Source organism: Dendropsophus ebraccatus, chromosome 3 (genome assembly GCF_027789765.1).
Source record: "Dendropsophus ebraccatus isolate aDenEbr1 chromosome 3, aDenEbr1.pat, whole genome shotgun sequence".
Classification (NCBI taxonomy): Eukaryota; Metazoa; Chordata; class Amphibia; order Anura; family Hylidae; genus Dendropsophus; species Dendropsophus ebraccatus.
The window spans coordinates 160536182-160548203 of record NC_091456.1 but is presented as its reverse complement, the minus strand read 5'-3'; the positions used below and the strand labels follow the sequence as shown (position 1 = coordinate 160548203).

Genomic DNA, 12022 nt, shown 5'->3' with positions numbered 1-12022 from the left:
TTTAAAAATCTCAAGTCTTCCAGTACTTAACAGCTGCTGTATGTCCTGCAGGAAGTGGTGTTTTATTTTCAGTCTGACACAGTGCTCTCTGTTGCCACCTCTGTCCAAGACAGGAACTGTCCAGAGCAGAAGAGGTTTTCTATGGGGATTTGCTATTACTCTGGACAGTTCCTGACATGGACAGAGGTGGCAGAGGAGAGCACTGTGTCAGACTGGAAAGAATACACCACCCCTTCAGGACAAAAAGCAGCTGATAAGTATGGGAAGACTTGAGATTTTAAAATACAAGTAAATTACAAATCTGTATAACTTTCTGAAACTAGCTGATTTGAAAGAAAAAGATTTTCGACTGAGTAACCCTTTAAGCCTTATCAGCGCCACACAATGGAATACGGTTGCAGCCCCAGTACTTATTTTTATAGGGGGTTGGGGTGGAAACAGGAAAGCGTTTATATAATTGGAGATGACAAAAGACTTGCTATAACTCACTATAACAAATATGCTATTAATAAAACCCTCACTATGATACATAACAGCTGCCAGTATGTTACTTGACATAATAAATATGATCTATTAACATAACACAATGGATTTAATCTGACTACAACAACTGTTAACCTGCAGTGCCTGCAAGGCAAACAACATAAAAGTAATTACAAAAGCCATGTGCAATTTATAGCCCGGCACAATCTACGATCACTAAGAATCTCTGTCTCAACCTGTTAAGATAATTGGTAGGACTAAAAACGAAAGCGGGAATTCCCAACATTGCATTCTAAACTGTAAAAAGCAAATCCTGGATGAGTAGATTTTTGTGAGTGTTGAAAGTTTTAAACTCAAAAGAAGTAATAGTAGTGTTATATTTAGTCTATTAAACTTTAGTGTATATAAACAACAAGATAGCAGTTCTTGGTTACGTTACCATTGGTGGGTATGTAGTCCTTGGCAAGTCCAATAGTCTAACAATATAACAAAAAATACTTTTGTTTTGGTAATCTTGGGTGTAGCACATGTAACACCCAGAGGGTCCGTCCACTCCAGTATTTGTCCCTTCTATAAAAGACTACAGAGTCTATGGCTGATTCATGGGGAACTCCAGCTAGGATCTTTTTTTCACAATCTGAGGGGAGGGGCTAGCTGAAAACTATCATATGATGGAGGAAAATCCACAGCACTCCTTGGTAAATTTCAAAAAAGGTGCGGTTTATTCAAAAGACTTGTGCAGCATACAAACACGACGTTTCAGCGGCTACTGCCGCTATTTTCAAGCGTGCCCAGTAAAACACATGTGAGTTATTTATATCCAAACTTCATTCTGTGATTGGTTAACATTTAAATTATACATTCATTACAGCTGTGATTAAGGATCACGAGGGTTGCTCCAGGCATCCCCAGTGATTTACATACATCAGGTGGTTCTTGCTTATCATGTGACCATTTGTGCATAGTGTCCATTCTGTGTCCGTGATAAGATCGCTTGAAATTTCATATAGGCAAATAGCCGTATTTAAGAGAAAGTTCCTTAATATTACAAAATAGTAAATATTTAGGATAAAGAATCCTAAAGAATTCTAAAATTTTTTCGCAGACTCTGAAATCTAACAGGATGGAGAACCCACCAGGAGAATGGGAGATGACTATATTTTATGATTTCACCATCGGCCCCTGGAGACATGACGTGCTATACCACAATGAGGGATTCACACTGAGCGGTATTGCTAAACTACGTGTTGGACCTGGAGAGGTCCTCCGGAGACTTGGCCAAACAACGAGCGCCGCGGAACTACTCGTCCGAGTGGTACAAGTGGAAGACTCGTGCAGGCATCAGTTCACACTGGTGCTGTGGCCATATTCCGGCTTTGTGGTGTGCCGCAGTGACGTGCTATTCCCAGGTGAGCAACAAGCGTCATGTTGCCTAGTAACATCAGACGGGGTGCCAGAAGTCACATGACTCCATTTTCAGACAACGCTTCCTGCTACTCCCGATGTCTCTATGGTGTGATTCTTCATCCTAAATATTTACTATTTTGTAATATTAAGGAACTTTCTCTTAAATACGGCTATTTGCCTATATGAAATTTCAAGCGATCTTATCACGGACACAGAATGGACACTATGCACAAATGGTCACATGATAAGCAAGAACCACCTGATGTATGTAAATCACTGGGGATGCCTGGAGCAACCCTCGTGATCCTTAATCACAGCTGTAATGAATGTATAATTTAAATGTTAACCAATCACAGAATGAAGTTTGGATATAAATAACTCACATGTGTTTTACTGGGCACGCTTGAAAATAGCGGCAGTAGCCGCTGAAACGTCGCGTTTGTATGCTGCACAAGTCTTTTGAATAAACCGCACCTTTTTTGAAATTTACCAAGGAGTGCTGTGGATTTTCCTCCATTATATACACCGGTCTTTGGTCCTGACCAGGATCCGCTGGCACCTGTTATTCTTTTGAAGTCTGAAGTGCTGCTCCGATTTCCTATTTTGAAAACTATCATATCTACTTACCTCCCTGGCTTCTGCACTGCCGCCATCATCCTACTGCTACAGCCCCGGCCTCTTCTTGGTCTAAGAAGCGATGTCTCAAGCTCGCTCAGCAGCAGAGACGGGACACCGCTCCAGCCAATAAATGGCTGAGTGGGCCTGCCTACGTCATGTCTCAGACAAGGAAGCGGCCGGAGACCGGGACCATAGCAGCAGGATGATGGTGGCAGTGCTGAAGTCAGGGAGGTAAGTGGACGTAATTGTTTTTATCCACCCTCTCCCCAGCGATTGTGAAAAAATGGATCCCAGACAGAGCGCCCCATTAACACTAGCTTTATTCCAAAGTGCTATATGCTCTGAATGGGGTGAAGCTGAATCACAGCCTGATCACTCTCCAAAAATCTATGAACACTTATAGGAACTGTACATGCAATGGATTTACCAAAGTTTTTACATTAAATAGGCATTGTCATAAAAAATAAATAATAATAATCATTTTTTTTAAAGATTTCAATGTTTAAATCAACATTATAAATATGGCGACAAGATGTTTCCCTTCCGTCAAACTGTGGTCCATGCTCAATGTGCCAATATTTTGTCTTTTCTCTGTTTATAAAAAAAAAAAAAAAAACTCAAAAGTCTTTTTGTGCATTCACAGACATTGCTCGGTATTGACTGACAGCCCTTCATAAGTGTGCATCAAGTCTTGACTGCACATTGCGGGCAGCACGGTGGCTCAGTGGTTAGCACTGTAGCCTTGCAGCATTGGAGTCCTGGGTTCAAATCCCACCAAGGGCAACATCTGCAAAGAGTTTGTATGTTCTCTCCGTGTTTGTGTGGGTTTCCACCCACACCCAAAAATGTGTAAAGTGCTGTGGAATCTGTGTGCGCTATACAAATAAAAGCATTATTGCACAAGTGCTCCTCCACATTCAGTAGCAGAGAGAGTCCTATGGATGCCTGCATTGTATGATCAGCTCTCCTGTCACACAGCACCAAAACCTCTGTAACCACACAGTGACGGTAACATAAAGTTAATAATATAAAAAGCCTAAGTTAATTGCCCTTAGCTTATATACAGCCTGCGTGAGCGCGCAAAGGACTAGGACTTCCTGTGTTTGGTCTCTTTTTTGAACAGAGAAAAGACCAAATATTGTCATGGAGGTTGCATGTACCACAGTTTGGAACTGTGGTACATGCAACCTTTGCAACTATATTGCAAACTGCTTGCAATCACAACTAGGGATGGTCCGAATCGAGTTCAGTTCGGGTTCATACGAACCCAAACTCTCGGTAATGATTCCCACTGTCTGCCCGCTCCGTGCAGTGGGCGGATCCAGCGGGAGGACCGCCTGGAAAACTGGGATACAGCCATAGCCATAGGCTGTATCCCAGTTTTCCAGGCGGTCCTCCCGCTGTATCCACCCGCTCCACGGAGCGGGCAGACAGCAGGAATCTGATGCCGAGCGTTCGGGTTCATACGAACCCGAACCTCAGAGGGTTCGGACCATCCGTACAACCCCTGTTCTTTTCTTAAAGAGAATAAGACATTTTGCACATATAGTCTAGATTCCAAGTTGAAATCAGCATAACTCTGATGTGCTGCTCTGGATGTGAATGGAAAGCAAATGAAGATTCACGGTAATCAATAAGTAGTGTATTTAGGGAGACAGGAGAATTCATTCAGGTTCAAGTGAAGGAGGCAACCCCCAGCACAGTGACCTGCAATCTGTGATGGTGAAACCCTTTATGTCTGACCTTGCATGCCCACCAGACCTCATTATAGTTAGCATAGATAGCATAGATAGCATGGACACTGATTCAAGCAGTCTTTTTCTTGAGTCCCATGCTGCTGTGATCACAGGACTACAATAGTTAGCAGGTTGCATTTACAGATATCTGCTCGTGTCTCTCTCTATACCTTTAAAATTCTATATTTTATTTTAAACTTTCATCTAAAATTTGTATCTCTAATCCTGCTGGCTGTGACCTACACCTCACCCAGAAATACGTGCAAAAGGTTAATAGGATTCACTGTATGGCTGACCAGGCTATAAGGGAGGCAGATAAAGTATACAATACATACACAATAAAGTTTGAAAATTAGGAAGTTGATTTTGGTGCCATTGGTTTCTGTATGATTGAAGAATAGCTCTGAATTAATATATATCCATGGCAAATTACCTTCAAGTGTGCTTGAGAGAATACTTCTTCCAATGTATAAGGTGCTGCAAGCTGAGTATCTTCAGAACTGATTTTGAAGACAGTTTCCAGACACTGTACCGCCACTGAACAAGGGAGAGCAGATGTAATATATGAGGTTTCTCAGTAGTAATAACTGAACGTTGTACAGTTCATATGTTAGGGGGTGATCACTGACCACACACATCACAATAACACATAAACATTGTTCTACTTCAGGTCGTATGCATGTACGGGCTTCCAACACCAAGGCATAATAGCGATTCTAGAGGGGTCTATCATTTTAATATTATATGTTTATTGTATGCAGATCATACTACTCATGATGATTGCATGACAGTAAAGTAGTTGGGAACTGGCCACAGGGTCACATAAAGGGGGTGGAGGGGAAAGCAGACACTGGTACCTTCTGCTGTAGATGGAAAATATAGGTGCTACAATGGAGAAGGGGGGGGGGGGTAGGCTACATTGACACATTTGGCAGTTTTGTCCATATCTGCCGATGTGCAATTACAAACAGGTTTAGAGACCATTGATTTCAATTCAGCTGTTCTCACTGTCCATATATTTACGGATCCACATTTCGCAAAAGATAACTGACAAGCTCTAGTACAGCTTGTAACTGCAGCAAGAATAGCCACATAGAAGTCTACGGGAGCATCTGTTATTTTTGCAGATCCTTAAAGGGAACCAATCAGCCCAATTGGGCTGATATGGTTCCCTGGAGCAATGTATAAAGCTCCTGCAGCAGCCACGGCATGTACAAGGTGCTTTATATCGGGGAAAAATGACTTTTATTCCCCCAGCTCATGACAGGCACGTGTGGGGAAGTAGTCATCTGGGCGGCTCCCCCCCATGTCTAGTCACAGCGCTCTGCCTGTCAGCGCGCTCCGCAGGAATGATTGACAGGCAGAGAGGTCCGTTATTGGCCTCTCTGTCTGTCAATCATCCCCTCCGAGCGCGCTGACAGGCAGATCGCTGTGACTAGACATGGGGGGGAGCCGCCCAGATGACTACTTCCCCACCCAGATGACTACTTCCCCTGTCACGAGCTGGGGGAATAAAAGTTATTTATCCCAGCCAGTATATGCTGCGGCTGCTGCAGGACCTTTGTACATTGCTCCAGGGAACCATATCAGCCAAATTGGGCTAATTGGTTCCCTTTAAAAAATACACCATTCCTACTTGCTTATAACCATGCATCCAGAAAGGCCATGCAGAGCACTGGGGATGGGGCTACTGCCCCAGAGCACTGATCCCCCCCTTCTTCCACCTCACTCCACTCATGATCATTAGAAGGGGTGGGCTGGCCGGGGGGATCGGTGCTCCACAGCTCCCCAGTGCTCCAAACGGCCTTACTGATTTTTCTATGTCTAAACTTTTTCCTTTAACCATGTCCTTCCCCTTTTTTGCCGTTCTGCAAAAAATACAGTTTACGGATGCATTATGGACTCAATTTTTGCTGGTTGTATGTAACCCCATTCAAACTAACAATAGCGGGAATCGCAGCAGATTTCACAGCGGAACTTGCAGCGTGAAATTTGCTGTGATTCACTGCGTGTGAAGCTACCCTTATTCTGATTTCCTTTACAATGCCTCAGGGAGACCTCCCTCAGGTTGTCGTTGTCAGTGTCATAGCCCCAATGTAAACAGAGGGAGAATTCTTTCTCTGTTCTGCCCTATAGATGCTGCGATCACACTGATCACATCATATATAGCGTTAACTGCCTCGATCCGAGGTTCAGCTCAGGTTTCGGCAGTTGTGGCATATGCTCGGCCATCACTGACAGCCAAGAGCGTACAGTAACTGCACGTCCATGAGCGGTAATGCACCACACAAATAGAGATACAGTTACGTTCTCAAGCCTAACTGTACAAATACACTAATAAATACACTGTATTGTATTCCATTAAATTCATGGCTCTTCTGGTTTGCACTAGCTGCGGAACTACATACTGCCCCAACTGCTGGTGTAATGATCTGGGGGCCATTGCATACAGTCCATGACCCCTAATATAGATACAAAGGACACTAAGAACTAAGACACTAAGAAAGTTCCATTCGATTACAACTCCTTCATGATGCATTATTTTTCTTTTCTTCTATCAATGAGTGTATGTGAACTTGATCTGTATGGCCGGGCTCTGGTGTCCGATGAGCCCGGTGTTCCCTTCTCTGATCATGTCTATAACTTACGGAATCCTTATTACACAGCAGAGGCCATGAGAACATACAGCAGTGCAGATAAATGTACGAGCCCTTCAGGAATCCATTAACATAAAGTACTCCGCTTGGCCCTTTAGCTTTATGACATTTCGCATGCTCGCAATATTGACCGTGTTAATTATTTACCTTCCAAACTTTCTTGCTCATCTGACGTGTAGACATCCCGCTGACTCTGCTCTCTTAAGAACTGGATGACTGCATACACCAGATGCTTGATGGATGACATATTAGTTCAGCTGACCGGCAAGACCTAAATCACTATAACAAGCACAGACTTTAATAGAGGAAAGAGCTCTCTGACAAACATTATAATGCAATATAAAAACCAAGCCCAGGTTTATTATAAACCAATAGCTTTATGAAAGTGATCTATACAGAAATATAAAACCCTGATCTGATGTTCATTTATAGAAATGTCAATTCAGATCATTGGACCTGAAGTTGGACTGGGAATTGCATCCGTAATATGGATGTGCAGTGTCCCAGTACTCCTCTCCCAGCCTAGTGTTGTCATGTGGCTGAGGAATATCTTGCTAAGTGTCTTAAATTGTGTTTGAATATTGTAAATTTCTTGTATGTAATGCTTTTTTACATGTCACACTGTCAAATATTGTGAAACAAGCATACACTGAGATATATTGAGACTGCAAGGGTCAAAATTATTGTGAAGTATGCCAAGAAAGAGGAGTCTCCCAGAACCACCTATTTCCTGGTGGAAACCAATCCCAAAGGAATAGAACTTTCTGTAGTTCTGTATTAGCCAGAGGAGAGCATTTATCCTTTGTTTCGTCTGGTTTTTTGCTTGGCCTCACAGCTAGCCTTAGGCCTACATAGTGTCCAGCTACCTGCTACCTTCTAAACTAACTAAACTGCAGCATTACCCTACCACCAGTTACCTTGCCATAGTGTTTACAGAAAGAGGTGCTTTTACCTCTTCAAAGCTTCACAACCCAATCCACTTCCACTGAAGCCTGAACTATTGAGAAGCTCAAGTAACAGTAAAGAGAGGATCTTGCCTCTTAGTGCCTCTGAACCAGCTATCCTGGTAATAACAAGCTACTCAACACCTACTTTACAGTTACTACTTGCTTTAGGATAGATCTGGGCCACATACATGGTCAATCATGGCACTGTGTGGAGTTTTGATGTTTCACCCAAGACTGCCTACAGTCCAGACTGAGTGGAAAGTTCTGCTACAAACACCTGTTCCTAATTAAGACAGGAAAAACTGGTAAAGTCAGAGGTATTTGTTCCTGAAAGGGGTTGTCCAGGATATACTGATAATTTCAGATCCTGCCGGGGCTGTGTCAGTCATGTGAGTGATGTATACTTACCTGTCCTGCTCCTTCACCGAAAAAAAGGACCAGTGAGGAAAATACTGATTGTAAAAAGTAGAAAAGAAAATGCGTTCAAACGTGTCCATAACCTTTATACCTAAGAATGGATAACCTGCCATGCCCAGAAAATACTAACTCCTCCAGTCAGCTTTAGGTGATGTTCTTTCTGCTATTGTCAATGTGAAAACTGCTTATCTTGGCTCATACAGTAATAAAGTAATGTTCTCCTTCATCTGGTATAAATTTTCTGCCTCTTCCCATGCATTATGTTGTAAGGACACAGACTCCTGACTGACTAAATGACATATAATTCCTTAATGGGCAGAGTGTTACAGAAGTAAGAGGACTGAGTCCAAGACTGAGATTAAGTGATGAGAAGAGGACCCTGGAGCTGTATCTGTATAACATTCACCAAAAGAGTCAATTAGTAAATCCTGTTATAGAGGATGCCGAAAAGCTTCTTCAGAGAGAATCCACAGTGTGTCTGAGCCAGAATGAGTCGGGATCAATCACAGTGTTTTATTTGGCTACCAGGCATTGGAATACAGCGAGGATAATCGAATTATTACAGTCGGTGAACTGATACTATCACGGTTGTTATGTAGATGTACATATATGCAGATGTACACATACAGTTTGCTGTTCTTGCATTCTGTTTAACAAGATAAGTGATACTATAAGCACAGTCACAAGTGTACACAGATATATAGGAACCCTGCACTTCTCAGATATATAGGAACCTTCTCTCATCATTCAATCTGAGCAACAGCTTAAGTCCATTTTGAGAAAGGAGATGAACTATTGGGTCACAAAAAATCAGTTATATGCTGCCCATAGAAGTCTATGCAGAGGGGATGGAGATAAGGGAGAGCCTGGAGAGAGCCAGAATAGTAAGTGTTAGATTCCACACCAGTGCTTAGAATGTTCAGTGCTGCTCTATAATGTTCTCCATGCTGCTGCTTATGATTATGTACTATAGAGATATGGGGGACCACAGAGGCTTGTCTCAATTCACTAACTCAGGGAGTTGGAGCCTGCAGAGGGGAAAACTTATGTGGCATACATAATGGCCAGAAATAATGCTTCTCTTCATGTACACACACATAACAGCTTACCTAAAACAACCGGAATGCTTTAAAAGGCAATATCGCCAAGTTTAAAGCTCACTATGTCTACAATGTGCAAATCAGTAAAAAAAAAAAAAACACAATAAAAGAGTGCTTACCCCACTGCTTCCACTGTCAGATTTATGGTCCCTGCTCCTATTCTGCCAGCTTCCGATGATGTCTCGTTCCCCTGTTCAGGGGGGAGCAGGACGTCATGAGAAGCTTGTAGTATTAGCCATGTAGTTGTTTTAACATGTAAGGGAGACAATATACACAGTTTCATATTTCCCCAGAAAAAGCCTGGGTCTGGCAGAAATTTAACTCCATGTTCCCTAGTTTTTCTTGATTATTGGCCAGGGGACTGTCCCATGATATAGCATATGGGTGTCATAGAGCCATGCAGCACTGCCTCATGCAACCAGAACAGAGGCTGCTAGGCAGGAGAGGTGGCATGTAATATTAGATTTCTCCTGAAGGGTCGGCTACCAATAAAATAGATAACCAACAGTGTCCCCTTAAAGGGGTACTCCGGCAAAAGAAAAAAAATCCTTTAAATCAACTGGTGTTAGAAAGTTAAAGATTTGTAATTTACTTCTTTTTAAAAATCTCAAGTCTTCCAGTACTTATCAGCTGCTGTATGTCCTGCATGAACTGGTGTATTCTTTCCAGTCTGACACAGTGCTCTCTGCTGCCACCTCTGCCCATGTCAAGAACTGTCCAAAGCAGTAACAGTTCATGTCATGGACAGAGGTGGCAGCAGAGAGTACTGTGTCAGACTGGGAAGAAAACACCACTTCCTGCAGAACATACAGCAACTGATAAGTACTAGAAGACTTGAGATTTTTTAAATAGAAGTACATTATCAATCTGTATAACTTTCTGAAACCAGTAGATTTGAAAGAAACAGTTTTTGTTTGGCCAGAGTACCCCTTTAAAGACAATCAGCAGGAATCCCAGGACCTGTATCTGTAGCAATCAAATGCGAGGGCAACTATCTTTAGAAATATTCTAGTCTAACATGGTGCTCTCTGCTGTCACCTCTGTTCGTAAAAAAAAAAGAACTGTCCAGGGCAGTAGCAAATCCCCATAAAACACCTTTCCCACTCTAGACTTTTTGACACCTGTTGATTTGAAAACTTTTGACATGTCTGTTTTAGTAAATATTTGTATTCCCTGTAAAGTAACAGTTCTGGGACATCTTTGCTTACAGCTCTGTGTTGAGCTATTCCCTGGCCGACTGGGAGGACTCTTATAAGTTATATGCCCAGGGAGGGGGTGAATGAAAACCATAACATGCACTTACCTCCCTGGTTCCCTTGCTGCCAATGGTATCATCAAGCTCTGGTCCCTGTTGTGTGGCTGTAGCGGTGTCCTGCCTTTTTTTCACCCCCTTCTTGGGCATACAACTTAAAGGGTTTGGCCACTTTATAGTAAAATAGGTCAGTGTACAGCAGTAGCGTAATTTAGTGGGGGCAGAGGGGGCGGCCGCTCCAGGGCCCACACAGGCAGGGGGCCCACTGAAGATTTTGCACACAGACTTAACAAATGTCTATTGCCTGTAGGTGGCCCCTGGCCAGCAACCAGTACTCCTGGGGGGTCCACACGGCTACTGAATGTTGTGTCCGAACAATTAGTTGTATGCGCTTGTATGCGAGGAGAACATACAGTTGAATGCAGCAGGGTGATTGACAAGGCGAGAGCATTGGCTCCCCACCCTGCCAATCACTGTTGTGGCCACAAGAGGCCGTTCCCTCTCTTAGAGCTGTGGTACATGAGTGATGTCAGTTGTGCAGGGAGAGAGTTGACATGAGAAGTTTACAGTACTGCAACCACACAGCAGGTAAGTATGGCTTTTTTTCTCAGTTATAGAGGAGGAGACCTATGTGGGTGGGGCTAACTCCTGAGGAGGATGTTATCTATTATGGTTGGGGTATAGGATGTGCTGGCTAACTGAAAAGGGGGTACTTAATTTGGAGGTACAGTGTACAGTGGTGGTGGTGGTTGTGGTGGAGTTGTCTAACCACCAGGATTACCAGGGATATTACTGCGGGGGGGGAGGGGGTGGCTGCATGGGGAATACTTACTAAATAATTACTATATTGGGGCACAGAAGGCCTAGCTGCCATATGGATGCACAGAGAAGCTGAATTTCAACATGAAGGTACAGAGGGGCCTGACTACTATATGGGGGTGCACAGGGAGGGTCTACCTTCTAAATACTACATAGAGGCATAATTTGTCTGTTTTCATATGCCCTGTACCCCATGATTATCGGGACTGTCTTCTCCTACATTTTCCATGTATTGTCATGTATTGTTTCTATGGATTAATAAAGTAATTATTCCATTTAGTTATGTTGCAGTAGTCTGGCTTTTTTGTATATAGATTATTTAGTATAGTTGCCTTAGGCTGGGTTCACACTACGTATATTTGAGGCTGTATAGCAACCAAAACCAGGAGTGGATTGAAAACACAGAAAGGATCTGTTTACATAATGTTGAAATTGAGTGGATGGCCGCCATTTAATGGCAAATATTTGCTGTTATTTTAAAACAACGGCTGTTATATTGAAATAATGGAAGTTATTTACCGTTATATGGCGGCCATCCACTCAATTACAACATTATGTGAACAGATCCTTTCTGTGTTTTCGATCC

General features: G+C 42.8%; 1 protein-coding gene across 2 annotated transcripts in view; it reads right to left on the bottom strand.

The window, feature by feature from the left end:
• SGTB (small glutamine rich tetratricopeptide repeat co-chaperone beta) overlaps positions 1 to 12022 on the bottom strand; it is a 45013-nt gene that overhangs the window by 20114 nt on the left and 12877 nt on the right. The window contains exons 2-4 of one of the 2 annotated variants that reach the window (XM_069963006.1): positions 8037 to 8131; positions 7049 to 7180; positions 4678 to 4781 (exon numbers count right to left, since the gene is read on the bottom strand). In XM_069963006.1, the coding sequence (XP_069819107.1) occupies positions 4678 to 4781; positions 7049 to 7148 (204 nt within the window). In that variant the 5' untranslated portion in view covers positions 7149 to 7180; positions 8037 to 8131. The remainder of the gene's footprint in view (positions 1 to 4677; positions 4782 to 7048; positions 7181 to 8036; positions 8132 to 12022) is intronic. The other variant, XM_069963007.1, reaches the window with a different exon arrangement.